General features: G+C 51.9%; 1 protein-coding gene across 1 annotated transcript in view; it reads right to left on the bottom strand.

The window, feature by feature from the left end:
- Positions 1 to 4,462: 4,462 nt before the first annotated feature.
- The window catches only part of LOC141727801 (olfactory receptor 14J1-like), a 31,456-nt gene continuing 17,014 nt past the window's right edge, over positions 4,463 to 18,904 (bottom strand). The window contains exon 2 of the mRNA XM_074534090.1: positions 4,463 to 5,073. Coding sequence (XP_074390191.1) covers positions 4,463 to 5,073 — 611 coding nt within the window. The remainder of the gene's footprint in view (positions 5,074 to 18,904) is intronic.

Below are 18,904 nucleotides of genomic sequence, written 5' to 3'. Positions count from 1 at the left end.
TCACCTCAGGACACAATGTCACAGCCAGGCCCACAGGAACATTGGGGTCCACAACCACCAGGGACTACAAGAGAGACCTCCAGGACAGAAGAATGCATGGGTAAAGGGGAGGGGAAACATGTTAATGATTTTGGAGAAACCATTATCATATTTATGTTTAGTCTGAGAAAATCAATGAATATGTGTGCAAAATACAGAAAATTAACAAAAAATTTCCTGTACTCAGCCTGCAGGGCTTTGGGAGGAGCTACCCCCCGTGCATCCAGCTGAATAAAGAATGCTGCTCCTTAATGCTGCATTGGGGTTAAGGAGTTATCTGTTTTATTAAATTTTTGGTAACACTCCCACTGCCAAGGAAAGCTCTGTCTCCTGATGTTCACAAACAGAGAAGGGCTGGTGGCAGATGTGGGGCTCGGAGGCTGCCTGGGGCACAGTGACCATGAAATAATCAAGTTTTCAATGTTCTGTGAAAGAAGCGGGGGCAGCAACAAAACTTCTGCACTGGAATTAGGAAGGGCAGACTTTGGCCAGTTTAGGATGCTGATTTGGGGAGTACCAAATCAGGTACTGATTTTTTTTAAAGGAAACAGCCCTTTAAAACCAAGGGGTCCAGGAAGGATGGACACATTTCAAGAAAGTAATCTTAAGGGGGAAAGAGCAGCCTGTCCCAGTGAAGCAAAAGATGAGCTAGAGAGCAAAATGACTGGCCTGGCTGGGTATGGAGCTTTTGTGGGAACTCAGGGGAAAAAAGGACTGGCATTGCAGGAAGTGTTTAAGGATGTCTTTAGGTTATCAGAAAGAACATTAGAGTGGTGAAAGCTCAAACAAAACTTAACCTGACCCATCCTCTAAAAAAAAAAGTTTGTATAAAAAAGTTTTAGCAAAAGGAGGGAGAAGGAGAACCTCTACTCTTTATTGGATGCAGTGGAGAAGATAGTGACTAAAGATAATTAAATGGCTGAACTGCTTAACACCTTATTTGCCTCACTCTTCAATATTGGGGCAGGTTGTCCTCAGGACAAGTGTTCTCCTGAGCTGGCAGATGGGCACAGGGAGCAGAACAGCCCCTGTATTTCAGGAGGAAGCAGCTGGGGACCTGCTGAGCCACTCAGATGCTCACAGGTGTATGGGATTGGATGGAATCCATCCCAGGGGGATGAGGGAGCTGTGGATGAGCTCCCCAAGCTGCTCTCCATCATTTACCATCAGTGATGGCTCAGCAGGGAGGTCCCAGAGGACTGGAGGTGCCAGTGTGAGCCCATCCCCAAGAAGGGCTGGAAGGAGGATCTGGGGAACTCCAGGCCTGTCAGCCTGAGCTGGGTGCCCGGCAAGGTTATGGAACAGATCACCTTGAGTGCCATCACAGGGCACCCATGGGATGGCCAATGGATCAGAGTCAGCCAGCGTGGATTTAGGGGTGGCAGGTCCTGCCTGACCAAGCTGGTCTCCTTTTATGAGCTGGTGACCCACCTGTGGATGCAGGAAAGGCTGTGGATGTTGTGTGCCTGGAATTCAGCAAAGCCTTTGACACTGTCTCTGACAGCATTCTCTGGAAAAGCTGCAGCCCACGGCTTGGGCAGGTTCCCTCCCGGCTGGGAGATTTAAGAGCTGGCTGGAGGCTGGGCCCAGAGAGTGGTGGGGATGGTGCTGCACCCAGCTGGTGTCCAGGCACTGGTGGTGTCCCCCGGGGATCTGTGCTGGGCCCAGTCCTGTTTAATATCTTCACTGATGATCTGGGTCAGGGGGTCAAGTCCACCATTCACAAATTGCAGACGGCACCAAGCTGGGTGTGAGTGTGGATCTCCTGGAGGGCAGGTAAAGAAGACACAGCCTTAAACTGCACCAGGGGAGGCCCAGGCTGGAGAGTAGAAAGAAGTTCTTCACAGAAAGGGTGAGTGGGCATTGGAATGGGCTGGCCAGGGGGGAGGTGGCAGAGTCATTGTCCCTCCCCAGTGGCACTTAGTGGCATGGTCTGGGTGACAAGGCAGTATTAGGGCAATGGTTGGGCTTGATGATCCCAAAGGTATTTTCCAGCATATTTAATTTTGTTATTCTGTGATATTTGGGACACTCTGGGGCCATTGTGACACTGCAGGGCCTCGTGGAACTTAGAGGACCACGGTGACACCCTGCAGCCCCACAGAACCAGGGGTCCATTGTGGTGCTCTGGAGCCAAATGGAAGCAGGGAGTGCATCGTGACACTCTGGGTCCTCATGGAACCACAGAGGCCATTATGACACTGTAGAGCCTTGTGTAACCAAGGGGTTTCACCATTTTGACACTGCAGAGCCTTTAGTAACCAAGGGGTTTCACCATTTTGACACTGCAAAACCAAGGAGACCTTTGGGAGACTCCAGGACCCAGTGGAACCAAGGGGCCTTTCTGACACTGAGGGACCTCATGGAACCAAGGGGACATTGTGACACTGCAGGATGCTGTGTAACCAAGGGACCACTGTGACATGAGGGGGCCTCAAGGGATCTGGAAGAACATTGTGACACTGTGGGGCCTTGTGGAAACGAGCCCATTGTGACACTGAGGGGACTTGTGGAACTTCAGAGACCATGGTGACAGTGTGGGACCTCATGTAACCATAGGGGCATTGTGACACTCTGGGACCTCATGGAAACAAGGGGCCACTGTGAAACTGCAGCACCAATGAGTACATTGTGACACTGTGAAGCCCCATGGAACCAAGAAGAACATTGTCACATTTTGGGGCCCCATGGAACCAAGGAGACCATTGTTGCTCAGCACGGTCTCATGGATCCAAGGACACCAGTGTGACAGGTGTCCTTGTCAGGTGGAAATCAGGTGCAGGGCCTGATATTACGAAGAGGCCATTGTGACTCTGAGGGGCCGCATGGAAACAAGGACATCTTTGCAGAAGACACCAAGCTGAGTGTGAGTGTGGATCTGCTGGAGGGCAGGAGGGCTCTGCACAGGGCTCTGCACAGGCTGGATCCAGGGCCCAGATCACACAAAGTGTGGTTTAACAAGTCCAAGTCCAGGGTCCTGCACTTTGGCCAGAGTGCTACAGGCTGGGGACAGAGGGGCTGGACAGCAGCCAGGCAGAAAGGGACGAACAGGGACTGATGGACAGCAGGCTGGACATGAGCCAGCAGTGTGCCCAGGTGGGCAAGAAGGCCAAAGGCTCCTGGCCTGGATCAGGAATGGTGTGGCCAGCAGGAGCAAGGCAGTGATTCTTCCCCTGTGCTCAGCACTGCTTGGGCAGCACCTCGAGTGCTGTGTCCAGTTCTGGGCCCCCTGGGGTGGGCAAGAGGAAGAAATATGAAACAGGAAGAGTAAAGAAAGCAAAAGTGAAGCAAAGGAAATGCTCAGTGCAGTTTGGGAGTGGCTCCCAGGCAGCCCTGGCTCTGAGCAACAGCGTCTGTAGCGGCACAGGAAACTCCCAGCTGATGGGAACAAACTTTCTGGCTGACTGCAGAGGCCAGGACAAAGCTGAGTGGTTTCCCTGGAGTCCCCCAGCCCTTGCTGGCCCCAGGGGCTGATGGCATTTGTGCTCCCTCAGGTTCATGTCCCCACACCAACAGCATGGGGGTGCTCCCCCTGCTGTGTGCAATGCAAACAGGGGCTGCTGAGCCAGTGCTGCCGTGTCTGTGCCTGCAAGGATGGGGCACCTGTGTGAGCTGGGGGAGAGGCCAGGGCTGCAGAGGGGGGATGTTGTTGGCAGCTCCATGAGGATGCTCTGGGACGCTGCCCTGGGCTGTGCAGCGCACTGGGGATGGATCAGCCCCTGCTCTGCTGCTCCTTCCCGTCTGCCCCAGGGCCCTTGCAGAGCCCCAGCCATGCTGTTTGCCCCCAGCCTGCCCACGGCCAGACTGCGGCTGCTCACGGGGGTTTCTGTGCTGAGCATTGGCCTGGGTGTGTTCTTGAGAGAGCCTGGGCAAGGAGCCTGGAGCCCCCAGGGCCTGGCCTGAGGTGTCAGCGCTGCCCCAGTAGTGCCCATGGCCTGTCCCTGCTGCAGCCCCGGCACTGCCACCCCCAGGGCTGTGCCCGGCCCCGAGAGCACTCAGGCCCTGCAGCAACACCAGGGCCACCAGGGCAGCAAGGCAGGGCCATGGCAGCAGCACTGGCAACACCAAGTGCTGCTGCTGCTGGGCACAGCTGCTGTGCCAGCACTGATCTGCCCCCAGCTCTGCACACAGACATTGCTGCTGCAGCTCCAGAGAAGGCAACACAAGGGCATCTCTGCAGAAAACTTTGCTGGGAGATCTTTTAGTTCCTTTAAAGCCACCAAGAATGCAGCCCCTCATTGACACAGTCTGTGGCCACAGGGAATGTGGAGAGAAGCAAAATGAGAAAAGGCACAAACATTGGCATATCTTTGTGGAGGAGATTAAGAAACTAAAACACAGACAAAAATATTCAAAATGAAAACAACAAGAATTATCAAAGTTAACTTTTATTACAAGTGATTTGTAGAAATTGGCCAGCAGTTTAATGTTTCTGATACCATCCAATCATCAGTCTCCTCACTGCAGCACTGAGGTCCTTGTTCCTCAGGCTGTAGATGAGGGGGTTAAGGGCTGGAGGCACCACTGAGTAGAGAACTGACAGGGCCATGTCCAGAGATGGGGAGGAGATGGAGGAAGGCTTCAGGTGGGCAAATATGGCAGTGCTAACAAACAGGAAGACGACTGTAAGGTGAGGGAAGCAGGTGGAAAAGGCTTTGTGCCGTCCCTGCTCAGAGGGGATCCTCAGCACAGCCCTGAAGATCTGCACATAGGAGAAAACAATGAACACAAAACACCCAAGTGCTAAACAGGTACTGACAGCAATGAGCCAAAGTTCCTTGAGGTTGGAGTGTGAGCAGGAGAGCTTGAGGATCTGGGGGATTTCACAGAAGAACTGGCCCAGAGCATTGCCATGGCACAGGGGCAGGGAAAATGTATTGGCCGTGTGCAGCAGTGAATAGAGAAAGCCACTGGCCCAGGCAGCTGCTGCCATGTGGGCACAAGCTCTGCTGCCCAGGAGGATCCCGTAGTGCAGGGGTTTGCAGATGGACACATATCGGTCGTAGCACATGACGGTCAGGAGGGAAAGCTCTGCTACAATAAAGAAGAGAAAGAAAAAGAGCTGAGCAGCACATCCTGTGTTGGAGATGTTCCTGATGTCCCAAAGGGAATTGTGCATGGCTTTGGGGACAGTGGTGCAGATGGAGCCCAGGTCGCTGAGGGCCAGGTTGAGCAGGAAGAAGAACATGGGCGTGTGCAGGTGGTGGCCGGAGGCTACGGCGCTGATGATGAGGCCGTTGCCCAGGAGGGCAGCCAGGGAGATGCCCAGCAAGAGGCAGAAGTGCAGGAGCTGCAGCTGCCGCGTGTCTGCCAATGCCAGCAGGAGGAACTGCCTGATGGAGCTTCTGTTGGACATTTGCTGTGCCTTGGCATGGGGATCTGTAAGAAAAGCAATCACGGAGAATTTGGGTTTGGGGAGGACTTTAAATATCCCAGAACATCTTTGGGGCACTTTGCCCCCTCTGCCTGCCCAGGGCTCTGCTGCCTGGAGCTGTCCCTGCCAGCAGCTGCTTCCCTGTGCCCAGGGCTGGGCCCTGCCAGTGCTGTCCTGCAGACCCCTCCCAGCTCAGGCACTGCCCAGGAGCAGCTCTGGCTCTGCAGGCTCTGATGGAAATGTCAGAGCAACCCTGAGGAGGCTGGAAAAGTGAATCAGATGCTGCCTGTGAGGGGCCCTGTGCTGATTTTCGTCAGTGTCTGGTTTATTCACATCCTAGATAACATTTTTTTTTTATAAATTTGAACTGAGAGATTAACATCTATGTGTAACTTACCATCCGGGCAACCCAGATTAGTAGAATAAAGAGCACGATTTTCCCTTTTATGCAGCCCCCGCCTTGCTGTGCTCCCTGTATATTCTATTTGCAAATGTTCTGCAGTTTATTGTCATGCTGGGAGCAGTCTGGAACATTGCAGCATCCTCACCACACAAGGAGAACACTTCCAAGCCTTACCAGCTGTCTCCTCCCACCCAGATCTTGTCCCCCAGTGCTGGGAGCAGCTGCCAGGGCTGGCTGAGAGCTGTCCCTGGCAGGCAGCAGAGTCTCTGCCCCAGCACAGCACCCTGGGCTGCAGGACCCTGCTCTGCAGGACAGCCCTGAGCACCCCTGACTGCTCTGCACAAGAGACAATCAGAGAATGTACTCACAGGGTCTGTAGGCATTGGGATGTTCCAGCTGCAGGAGATGGCTCCAGGAGCTGCAGCTGCATTGTCCTGCAGCCAGAGGTTCCTGTGCCAAGGGCTGGCAGTGATTGTGCCCCAGGCACTTCTCAGCACCTTCCCAGCCCTGACTGATTGAAGCTCTCTGTGCCTCTGTGCTGTGCCCGGGGTGGCTGCAGGCAGTGCCCCAGCCCTGCTGGGCTGGCAGAAGAGCTGCTCATCAAGAGAAATGTGCTTTTGAAGCTCTTCTTGGTTACCAGGAGCTGCCTCTGTGCCAGGCGCCCAGCTCAGCTCAGCAGCACAGACACAGCACAAGGACTTTAATGAGCCTCTGGGGCTTTGTGCTCAGGCCCTGAACATCAGTCCCTGAGAGGGAGCTGAAGAAACCTCTCCAGAACTCCAAGTCAGAATCCAACTCCAAACTTTCTTGGGCTTTTAATGGGTCCCACTGAGGAACACCACTGAGAAAGTGTCCCCAGGTCCCAGGCAGAGTAGTGAACTGGAGGCGCTGATGACAGGTGGGGACAAAGAGAAGCCAAGTCTTGGTGCCCTGGGGCACAGCAGGGTCTGTGCCACCAAGGGCTGTGAGGAGACACCTTGTCCTGAGGCCCTGGGGCCTCCTGGCACAGCCCCAGCCAGGCTGGGCACTGTCAGCCCCTTGTCCTGCCCTCAGCATCCCCCCCTAGCCCACATCCCAGTGGCCTCAAGGATCTGCTGGAAGGAGTCCCTGGGGAGCCTTGCTCAGGAATGGCCCTGGGGGCTCCTGAATGCTCCCAGGGACTGCAGGTTTGTCAAAGGACTTTGGGTTTGGCTTTTGCCTTGGAGTCTCTGAGAGGTTTGTGCAATCATGGCCTCCATTTATCTGCTGTAATTTGTCCCTGGAGAGGCTTTGTCAGTAACAATACTCATTAGGGCTCATTAATGCTTCAGGATACTTCAGTTATTTTAAGGTACTTGGGGTTTCCCTTTTGATACAGACTCTGTGAGTGGTTTGTGCAATCATGGCCCCAGTTATCTGTTTTAATGAGTCCCTGGAGATCTTTGTACTGACACTCAGTGGGGCTCACTAATGGCTTTAGATACTTATGGTTTTTAATGTACTTTATGGATTTAGGAATACTTTTAGGTACTTTTAGGCATTTTCTTGCCCACACTGAGGTTTTTGTGCCATCCTGACCTCCAGTTCTCTCCTCCAAGCAGTCCCTGAGGAGCCTGTGTTGGGTATCTTCCCTCTTTCTGTTTTACAACACAGATGGAACCGAAAGAATTTTGTAAGACTTTCTAAAAGCATCCAAACAAACATGAGACAATTAACTATACAACAACAGCTAAGTTAATTTATAGTCCTGTTTTAGATAGACATCATCCAACCCTTTAGTCCCTTGCATTGGAAGAGGTTATTAAACCAGTTGTTGTTTTCCACTTGAAGCTTCTTGAACTCTTCATTCAGTACTTGAATGCTCTTGTGGATTGACTCGCTGTGGCTGGAGAGATTCATGCAACACATGCCCTCAGAGTCTACACCGCCTCGCCCATGTGCCCAGAGTAAAAACTTTGTCACTGTTTGCAAGGTGGCATGTCTGATGGTCTCTATGTCTCAGAGCAGGCCACTCAGTGTGAGGGAGGTAGCATTGGTTTGCTTACTTAACAGGCACCCAAGATGGTCTAATTGTCCTAAAGCTTTAGCTGCAGCCACCCAAGGCAGTCCAAATTGGGGGTGCTACCATCCAATACCGGGATTAAAGCTTTCAAAGCCATCTCTTTGATATAATCCAATACTTGTCTGGCGATACCTGCTGCTTGATCATCTGGTAGGCTGTGTTGTCCTTCTCCAGCTAGATGGTTGATTGTCAATTCCGCCCTTGCCTCATTATTAGCATAGTCATTGCTGTTAGCATAATAAACACTTCCATCCCTCTTCCCACCGGGTGTATTCTGTAAATGACAACAACATAATATATTTTAAATCATCGGTGGTTGAGAAATGTGCTGTAAACATGGCCCTCATTAGGTCATTAAAACAAGGTAAGTCCTTCCTATGGTCTTTAGATACAAAGATCCTTGATTTCCCTGCAAACCAGTGGCTGATACCTGGGATTCTGCCCTCTTCTTTCATAACATAACAGGGCAATGAGGAATTTTGAGGCTATTTGCCAGTCTCCTTCCTTAACTGGAGGCATGGTCCAGGGTGGAGAGGGAATGATTGACAGTGAGGGCCGAACTCGCAGTTGTGTGGGTGGCATCTGGAGCTTTTGTCAGGGCAGAGACGAAAGTTGTGGTAGCAGGAAGTGGAGGAGCCAAGATGGAGGGAGGGTGGTCAGGCTCCTGAGCCATATTTTGGCTCGTTCTGTCTTGAGTCTCCAGGGCATGATGCTCCAAGACAGCATGGCCATTGCCATCTTGGACCATCATTAAAGGTTTGAGAAAGGCAGGTTTGAGGGGAGTTCCCGAGTTAGGAGTTACCAACGGATTGTGTTTTCAACACACTGCTAGCTGGTCCAGTGTGGTGTGGAAGATGGGGGGCACGCAGGGTGCAATGGGGTCCCTTTTGATCAAAAATTGTACAGTTTAACTCCCACTGAGTCCTAAAATTCAGTGGTATGGATTTCATCCGCAGAGGCATCTGGAAAATTGTTAATGATCCACCTCATGATTGATTTTAATTTGTTCGTTGAAAATATTTTGTCATGATCAGTGAGAATGAAAGCATCTATATATGCTCCTTTCTACTTTGAACATCTGGCTGCCCATTTTTCTCTTTCTCTGCCTTTTGGGGAAGAGCCACTGGAACACTCCAAATTAATTGTGGGACATGGGTGCATACTGTAAAAACACAGTGACTAAATGGGCAATGAATGTCTTGCATTTCCCCAAACCCACCTGCAATCCAATGCAGGTGAAATCGTCATTGTCCCTGCTGATCCTGGCCAAGGTCCCTTGAAGCAACGATGAGTCTGCCAAGCCTGGCGCAATCCAAAATCCCAGGGAGCACTGACCTATCCATCAGCTAACCCCAGCTGACATGACTGACACAGGGAGCCCTGAAGGTTGTGGTCCCTGTTTGGGCGCCAAATGTCCCAGTGAGGGTGGCTGCAATAAACCTCTCTGGTTCCCTGACTTCAGGGCGAGGGTGGTGAAAATGCAAAGGAGCAGGATCAATAGAGTTGTTTAAAAGGAACTTTAATAACAGGGGGAAAAACAATACACATGGAGAAGTCCAGCACAGTACAAGGGGCAGTATTATAAACCTGAGTCAAGGAGGAAGCAACAACATAGATACTTGGGGCTTGAAAACTAGAACAATAACATATAGAAGAAATAAGTAACCAATAAACCAATAGGGGAGTAGAACTTGGACAACTTAGCATAACAACACTAAAGGCTTATGGGGGACTTCTCAAGCTCACCCTAAATTAAAAGCATTACTCCTAGGACTTGAAACTCACGCCCAGTTCTTCCAGGGTAAAATCTGTCTGACTCTGAGTTACAGCTGGGCTAACTCTCACATTGCTGATTTGCAATGGTCCCTTGGGACCATGCGGCCAAACAGAGCCACAATGATGTCCTTGGTTCCATGAGGCTCCACAGTGTCACAATGTCCCTTGGATCCATGGTGCTCTGCAGTTTCACAATGGCCCCTTCATTTCACAAGGCTCCCAAATGTCACATTGGTCTCCATAGGAAGGAAAGCACGGAACCCCCATGTTTCAGAAGCTGATGAGTGGCAACCACCAAAGGCTAAGGCAAGCCTGACCTGTCTGTCCTGGCGGGTTTGCTTGGACCAACCCTTGGATATTTGAAATTATGGATGTGGAATCTTAATTTCAGGCTTTTGTGCCTGGAGAAGATGGATGTTTTTCTTCCATAAAAAGAAAAGCACAGAGCCCTTTGCAGTGTTTGCAAAACAAGTAAGTGCTGGCACTCAGGAATCAAAGACCAGCCAGACCTGTCTGTCCTGGCAACTTTTGTCCGGCAGTAATCCTTGGATACAAAGAAATTTGGAGGTGGAATCCAAGTTTTGGCCATGGATACCTGGAAAAGATGGAAAGTTCTTTTCTACACAAAGGAAAGCCCAGAACCCCAGTGTTTCAGGGGCAGATGGGAGTGGCCTTCCACATTCCAAGGTTGGCCAGACCTGTCAGGTGAACACTGGGAGTCCATGCCAGCCACACCTATTTCATGTTCCCTTGGTTCCACAGGGCCCTGCAGTGTCACAATGGTTCTCTTGCTTCCATGATGCCCTCAGGTGTCATAATGGCCCCTTGGTTACACAAGTCTTTAAGGATCGAAATGGTCTCCATGGTTCCAAAAGCCCAGGCTATCATAATGATCTATTGGTTCCATGAAGCTCCTCTGGGTCACCATGGCCCCTTGGTTCCATGGGCTCCAGTGGTACCACAATGATCCCCGTGGCTCCACAAGTTCCCATAGTGTCACAATGGCCCCTTCCCTCCATGAGGCCCTGCAGGGTCACAATTGCCCTTTGGTTCCATGAGGCCCTGCAGTGTCACAATGGTCACCATCATTCCATGGGGCCTTGCAATGCCACAATTTTCTCCACGGATCCATGGTGCCCTGCAGGATCACAATGACCCTTTGGCTCCATGAGGCCCTGAAATGCTACAATTGTCTCTTGGTTCCAAAAAGCCCTGTGGCTTCACATTGGCCCCTTGGGACCATGCGGCCCAACAGAACCACAGCGATGTCCCTGGTTCTGTGAGGCTCCACAGTGTCACAATGGTCCCTTGGATTTGTGGTTCTCTGCAGTGTCACAATGTTCCCTGCATTACAGAAGACCCCAAAGTGTCACAATGGCCCCCATAGTTCCTCAAGACCCCACAGTGTCATAATGGCCCCTTGGATCCATGGTACTCACAGTGTCACAATGATTCCCTTGGTTCAACAAGTTCCTACAGTGTAACAATGCCCTTTGGCCCCACAACCCCCCACATTGTCACAATGGCCTCCATAGGAAGGAAACAACTGAGCACCGGGGCACATGAGAGGCAGTCACCAGAGGCCGAGTCTCGCCACACTTGACTTTATTGGCAGATTTTGTTTGGGAGAAATCCTTGCATATAGGGAATTTTAGAGGTGGAATCCTAATTTCAGGCATAGAAGCCTAGACAAGAAAGAGAGCTCTTTTCCATAGGAAGGAAAGCACAGAGCCCCAGTGCTTCACAGTCAGATGAGAAGTGGCCCTTGACATGTCAAATTCAGTGGGAGCTGTCAAACAGCCCCCAGGAGGTCAAAGCAGGCAGACCTGTTCCATGGTTCCTTGATTTCATGGGTCCCCACACTGTCACAGTATTCTCCTTGATTCCATGAAGTCTTGCAAGTGTCACAATGGCTTCTTGGTTTCAGGAGCCCCAACAGAGTCACAGGGTTCCCTTGGCTCCATGCGGCCTCGCTGTGTCACAATGGCTCTTTGTTACTATGGACCCCAGTGTTTGATTGTTGACCCTTGCATCCATACTGCCCCTGAGTTGCACAATGGTCTCCTTGATTCCATGAGGCACCATGAGGTCACAATTGACCCTTGATTCCATGAGGTTCTGTACTGTCATCGTGGTTGCTGTCAGCGGCTGGATGAGATCGATGTCCCGAGACACCTTGGGATGCTCGGAAGGCCCGTGTGGGGCCAGGGCCGGGTCAGGCCTTGGTTTGTGGTGGGACAGAGCCCCACCCCAAGCCCTGGCCTGGCAGAGCGGTCAATCACACAGTACGGGAAGTGCTAACATAGTTCTGATTGGCTGAGCTGTCAATCAATCACACACCAGCCGCTGGTGCCTACCATGGCTCTGATTGGACATGCAACTGGCAGTCCCACCCCAGGGGCGCGCCCATGAAGGCTAAGGAAGTTAAAAGCTGGGGCACGAGGGCAGTCCAGGGTCTGGATCCTGCCTTCTCCTGTGGTTTCTCTCTTCGTGATGCTGGAACACCAGCAGTTGGTACCTATGTGCATGTTGTTCTATGGATCTTCTGTCTTTCTGTTGTTCTCTCTTTCTCCTCCTTCTAATCCTACTTACCTGGAACATTTTTGGGCAACTTGACATATTAAGGGTTAAGGGATTTTAGGTTAAATGTGTGGGAATCCAAGGCATAGGGAATATTTCCCTGTCTGCTCTGAGGGGTCCTGACCCCCAAAGAAACACTGCCTTTCCACTTCACCCATGAAGAGGACTTCCAAGATTAGAATTTACCAAAATGTGAAATAGGTAATAGAGAGTACTATACTATGTTTCTTGGGTGAGAAATTTAGGTTTTGGGGTTATTAATATGGTGTAGATAGGAGGCAAGATGGAGGAATTGGGATGTAGTCCCTGTTTTCTGCATCTGCTTTATTTTCTGCACTGTTGGTAGCACAAGGTGATTGGTCAAGGAAAGCACAGTGCAGAGGTTATGTGGACAGTCAAGGGATGAGTTATTGGTAGATAAGTAGAAATAATGCACCTTTCAAGTGTTTATTGGATGAGACAATATTAAAAGAGCTTGAAACTGTACGTTTTGGGGCCATTTTGCAGTGTTTTTCCAGTGCACTGAGCCTGGTGTGGACAGCAATGCAAAACTTTAGATAAGATACCAATAAACAAGAAGCTGAAGACTGAAAAAGTCCCGTGCATCTCTTTAACTGGCATAGAACTGCTACAGGAGGGATTCCCCCATCCAGGGACCCCAAGAAAGGCCCAACATAAAACAAACATCAATAATGGTGTTATCTGAGTGGATTTTTGAGAAAACACTTGGCTGACAATGTTTGGAGTAAGTTGGCTTTTTTCCATAAAATTGTTTAATGAAGAGTGTTGTCTTAATTGGCCAATCATGTGAAATGTGTTGATTAATGGACCAGTGAGATCCGCCTGTAGGAAACCAAGATATAAAAGGACTGAAAAAACAGGTGGCTTTTAACCCTTAGCCTTCTGATCTGAGTCTGTGTCATCTCTGATTCAACAGTGACATTCGGGGACCTATGGGGGCTATTGGGGATCCTTTCTGTGCCTTGTTACCCAACAGGAGTTTCCCTAATAAATTTTGCCTGAAGGTCTCACTGTGCCCATGACATGAACCCCTGTGAGTGTCTGGGACATCCCAGCTCTTTGGCAGCCTGGGAACTCCTGGGATGTCACCGTGGAGCCCCCGTGAGTGTCTGTGACAGATCGGTGCCTTTGCAGCCCAAGGTCCCCTGGGATGTGACCATGGAATGGCTGTGACTGCCTCTGACCACACGGCCCCTTGCACTCCCCAGAAATGCCTGGGATGTCTCCATGGAGCCCCTGTCTGTGCCTGTCACATTCCAGCCCTTGAACAGCCTGGAGACTCTTGGAAAGTCCCCATGGAACCTCTCTGAGGGCCTCTGACAAATCTGACCCTTAGCAGGCAACTATCGCCAGGACCCCGTTGCTATGGTCAGTTTCCATGGCAACCATTATCAAGGTGCTGTTGCTATGATCAGTCCCTTGGCAGCTCCATGGAGACCCCATGCCAGGGGTGGTTGCCATGGACACCAGCTCAGGCCTGCAGCCAGAGCCCGTTGCCATGGCAACCATTGGCAGCCCCATCCCCAGGCTCATGGGATCCCAGAACCACAGAATTGGCTGAGCTGGGATGGACCCATCAGGATCCTCCAGTCCAACTGCTGACCCTGCACAGGACACCCCAACAATGCCAGCCTGGGCCTGGGCTGCTGCAGCTCAGAGAGCCCTGGAGCTGGGACCCTTCCCTGGGGAGCCTGGGCAGGGCCCCAGCAGCCTCTGGGCAAAAACCTTTTCCTGACATCCAACCTGAGCCTGCCCCGACTCAGCTGCAGCCGTTCCCTCCACTCCTGTCCCTGGATACCCATGCCGAAGGAGAGGAGGATGCACCAGAAGAAAAGGGCAGCTGGGCTTCATCTTTCCACAGGGAAGAGGAGGGACAGAAATCTCTCGCCCTGCCTCTAGATGCTCCCACAGGGATGTGAGGGCTGATCCCAGAGCCCCAAGGGTCACAGTCAGGGCTGCCCTCAGGGAATGCTCACCTGGTATTGAGGGGCAGTGTGGGAGTACCTGGATCTTGGAGCACCCGGCTGTCCCCCCATGTTTGGAGGTGCCTGAGGAGGGCTGGGACGATGCCAGGGAAATCCTGCAGTGACACCCCCCCTGTCCTGCCCTGGGTGGGCTCAGTCCCAAACCTGACCCTGATCCTGGTCTCAATCTCACTCCATGTTGAGACACACTCCCAGTTCTGTATTTAACCTCATCCCAGTCCCAGACTTGTCTAGCCCCAGACCAAATCCCAACCCCAGCCCTAAAGCCAATCCCATGTCTAGCCTTAACCCCAATCCCAGCTCGAATCTAAATCTCTGCTTCAAGTCCAAGCCCAGCCCCAATTCCAGTCCCTTCCGAAGTCCTCAGCCCCAAACCAAATCCCCGGTTCTGCCCTTCTGTGGCTTTGGAGGTGTCTCTGTCCCTCTGACCCCGATGATGTTTGGGTGGGGTCACAGCAGGGCTGAGAGGGACAGAGACCCCCCCCAGCCTCCCCAGGTGTGAGAAGGTCGGAGAGCCCCCCCAGCCCCGAGCACCCTCAGCGGTAAGAGGGACACAGAGCCTCTGGTCCCCAGCCCTGCACAGGCATTGCCTGAGGCCAGAGGGATGGAGACCCCCTGAGCATCCCCCAGGGCGAGGGGACAGTGACCCCTGAGCATCCCCTGGGTTGAGAGGGACAGAGACTGCCCTGAGCACCCCCTGGCAAAGGGGTGACAGGGAGGGAGACCCCCCAGGCATTCCCTGGGGTGAGAATGATGGAGACGCCCTGGGGAATGGCCTGGGGTGACCAGGACAGGGACATCCCCTGGGGAATGGCATGGGGTGACAGGGACAGGGACAACCCTCCCAAGCCCCTCTCCAGCAGACCCCAGGGCAAGAGGGACAGAGACCCCTTGAGCATCCTCTGGGAACTGGACAAAATTAACTTGGCAAGAATCAAACTTAACTGTGCATAAAATACTTCGATGAATATTTGCTTTTCCCACAAGTCACGTGATGAAAACGCAAACAAATCCCAAATATTAATACACCAACAATAGAAGCAATTCTGTGGCAATTCCAAGTTTCATCGGTTCTTGCACAGCTCCAGCTCAGCTGCTGGCATGTTCTAATAAAAGAAAAGTGTAAATTTGTCACAATACAGATTATTAAATGGAAGGCGAAGCCCTTAGTAGCTGTCACAAAGGTGACAGGGACGAAGAGAATAATGATTCTCACATTTGTCAAAGAACCCAAGCCTGGGAATTCAGGAGTTATTCAGGAATCTACATACTTGAGCTGGGCTTCCTGTAGGACTTTTAGCAGCCTTGGGTTCCTCACCATGGGGTGAATGAACCTTGTCAGTCTCTCTGGTAACATTTGCTCCCTTTCCTCCAGTGATTTTAACAAACTTTTCAAGCAAAGACAGCAAAATATTTTGTGTACATTCTGGGCACACAACAGCCATTTTCCTCATCAGTTCTCCCATAAGTCGCTCAGAGAAAGCTGTGTCCAATTTTCCAAGAGTTCCTCCAGAGAGAACCACAACCTCCTCAGAGGAGGGAGCCATGCTGTTGTCAAAGGCACTTGGGGTCAGATGCCTAAACTCACTGTGGCAAAATAATGTCACAATCTGGTTAAGAAAATTGTTGAAGAGATGCCTCTGCCCCAGTTACAGTGCTAACGAGACCAAATCCAAAATGGAATTTATTGAACAGTAAATGTGAGGTGTAGAGAGAGATGGAAAGAAGGAGAAAAGGAGGAGAGCAAGGGAATGACAGGGACAGAGACCTCCTCGGGAGGGGGCCAGGTGTGACATTGTCCCCTGTGTGTGCGGCCTTTCCAGGGTGGGGGTTTTACACCTGAGCCAGTTTGGGTAAGGGGGGCGGTGTTCACTCCCTGAGCACTGTTTCAGGTGCAATGTAAGATGTAACCAAATGCATGTTTTCAATCCCCAACTTTATCAACTGTTATAAACAGGTGGGGCAGTATTCTTTATCTCTTCCATGACTCAGCCCTGATAACGCCCTCCAGGGAAGATATCTTCTGTGAATGGGCCATTGAGTGACACTGCAGGACTGATAAAATTCCATCATCCCATTGTGGGATGCTCCGCCCAAGGGGAGGAACCAAGCATTCCTACCTGGATATAAGCTGAGGTATGAAAGACCAGGAGCATCTTGCCTACTGGATTCCCAGAGGACAAGAGCTCCATAACCACCACTAGACCTTCAGAGGAAGACCAGACCCTTCTACAGGATCACTGCCTTGACAGAATCATGTTAATCACTCCAACAGGACTGCAGTCACCATTTTATGGGACTGCTGCCACCACCCTGACCAACAGGGTGTCAGGTTATATCCTGACTCTGACAGTTTAAGGCAGTGTTTCTTTCTGTATCATTGCCTTGATCTTCATTTTCTTTTAAATTTTAATTCTGGTTTAGAGGCTTCCAGGTTTACCTTAAAACCAGTGCAAAATTCAATGTACTCATTCCTTGTTTTCCTCCAAAACCAGAATTTCCAATGCCCAAAACTGTGCCAGAAGGAGGAGGAAGCTGTGACAAAAAGGAAGGAGCCCCGGAACACCCAGTCAGGTGAGGAGGAAGTCAGTGCCCCTTTCCCCTTCTCTCCTGCTCCATCTCCCAGCCCAGCACTGCCCCTGGTTGCAGGATAAACCTGGGGTCAATGCCGTCCCGCTGGGAAATCCCTGGAGGGATCTCTTTCCTCTTCCCTCTGGCACGGAGGAAAATCCCATCCTGTCCTTGTCCTTCCTCCCCTAGACAAGGAGCTGAGAATGGAGACCAGGGAGAAAAAATCTCCATGGCAGAACCTCGTGGAAGAGGCCATTTTGAGCAACTCCATGGCATAGGAATACAACATGGAGGAAATACCACGGAGATCCCACAGGAGGAGGGGCTGCAAGCCCAGCCCAGGGTCCTCTGAGGAAGAAAGACCCATCCTGAGCCGGGACGGTGGGAAGAGTTTCAGCCAGAGCTCAGAGCTGGTGGCGCATGAGCAGCTTAATGATGGGGAGAAGTGCTACAAGTGCTTGGGGTGTGGGAAGAGCTCTAGCAGGAGCAACCACCTGATCAGCCACCACATGATCCACACTGGGTAATGGCCCTATGAGTGTGGGGAGTGTGGGAAGGGCTTCAGCTGCAGCTCAGAATTCATCAGGCATCAAAAGATCCACACTGGGGAGAGGCCCTATGAGGGTCCCGAGTGTGGGAAGCAGTTTCACACCAGCTCCAATCTCCTCCAGCACCAGCGGATTCACACGGAGGTGAGGCCATTCCACTGCCCTGAGTGCAGGAAGGGCTTCAACCGCAACTCCAACCTCATGACCCAGCAGCACATCCACACTAGGGAGGGGCCCTACAAGTTTCCCCAGTGTGGGAAGAGCTTCAACCACCGCTCAGCCTTGACCATACACCAGTGGAGGCACCGGTAAGGGAAGCCCCTCGAGTGCAGGAAGAGCTTCATGCACTGCTCCGGCTTCATCCATCATTGGAAGACCACACTGGGAAAAGCCCTGGTGATGCATATGCCCTGTGATCCATGCTGGGAAGACACATGTCCGTTTTCCTGCCCCCATCAATGACATGAGGTAGGACTGAAGCATGTGAGGGCCTGGCCATGGCCCTGTCATTACATTCACTCCCACCTCAGATCATTGCTGGGGCAGGAAAGGGACTCTCCCTGAGGAGAAGGGTGTCTTTTCCAGGCAGGAGGAAATACATTGCTGGGAAGAGCCAGGCAGTTGATGTTGTAGTTTTCCCTGTAAGTCCTTTTTCGTATACCTTCTGTTATCAATATTGTTTCTGTTTGTGTTTGTTCCTTATCTTGTTGCTGTTCCCAATAAATTATTCTTATCCCAGCCCAGGATCTTTGCCTTTCATGCTTTCCATGGGAGGCGGGAGGGCAGCGAGGGCAGCACAGTTTTAGCAGGAGCAGGAAATTGGGGAATCCCATTCCTGAACTCCTGCCCGTGGAAACCGAGCATCCCAGCTGGTCCCAGCCCTGGTGGCCATGGCAACAGCCTTGGGAGCGGGTCCCTGGCTGGGGCTGTGGGAACCTCTTCCCTCTGGTGTCCAGGGACAGGAGTGGAGGGAATGGCTGCAGCTGAGTCGGGGCAGGCTCAGGTTGGATGTCAGGAAAAGGTTTTTGCCCAGAGGCTGCTGGGGCCCTGCCCAGGCTCCCCAGGGAAGGGTCCCAGCTCCAGGGCTCTCTGAGCTGCAGCAGTGTTTGGCCAGCGCTGCCAGGCCCAGGCTGGCATTGTTGGGGTGTCCTGTGCAGGGCCAGCAGTTGGACTGGAGGATCCTGATGGGTCCCTCCCAGCTCAGCCAATTCTGTGGTTCTGGGATCCCATGAGCCTGGGGATGGGGCAGCCAATGGTTGCCATGGCAATGGGCTCTGGCTGCAGGCCTGAGCTGGTGTCCATGGCAACCACCCCTGGCACAGGGTCTCTATGGAGCTGCCAAGGGACTGACCATAGCAACTGGGGGCTGGTGGTGGTTGCCATGGAAACTGACCATAGCAACAGGGGGCTGGGGATGGTTGCCTGCTAAGGATCAGATTGTTCACAGGCCCTCAGAGGGGTTCCATGGGGACTTTCCAAGAGTCTCCAGGCTGTTCAAGGGCTGGAATGTCACAGGCAGGAGAGGGGCTCCATGGAGACGTGCCAGGCATTTCTGGGATGGTAAAG

This window comes from Zonotrichia albicollis, unplaced genomic scaffold, assembly GCF_047830755.1.
Source record: "Zonotrichia albicollis isolate bZonAlb1 unplaced genomic scaffold, bZonAlb1.hap1 Scaffold_254, whole genome shotgun sequence".
Classification (NCBI taxonomy): Eukaryota; Metazoa; Chordata; class Aves; order Passeriformes; family Passerellidae; genus Zonotrichia; species Zonotrichia albicollis.
Note: the sequence above shows the minus strand (reverse complement) of the source record. Positions and strands in the feature narration are given on the sequence as shown.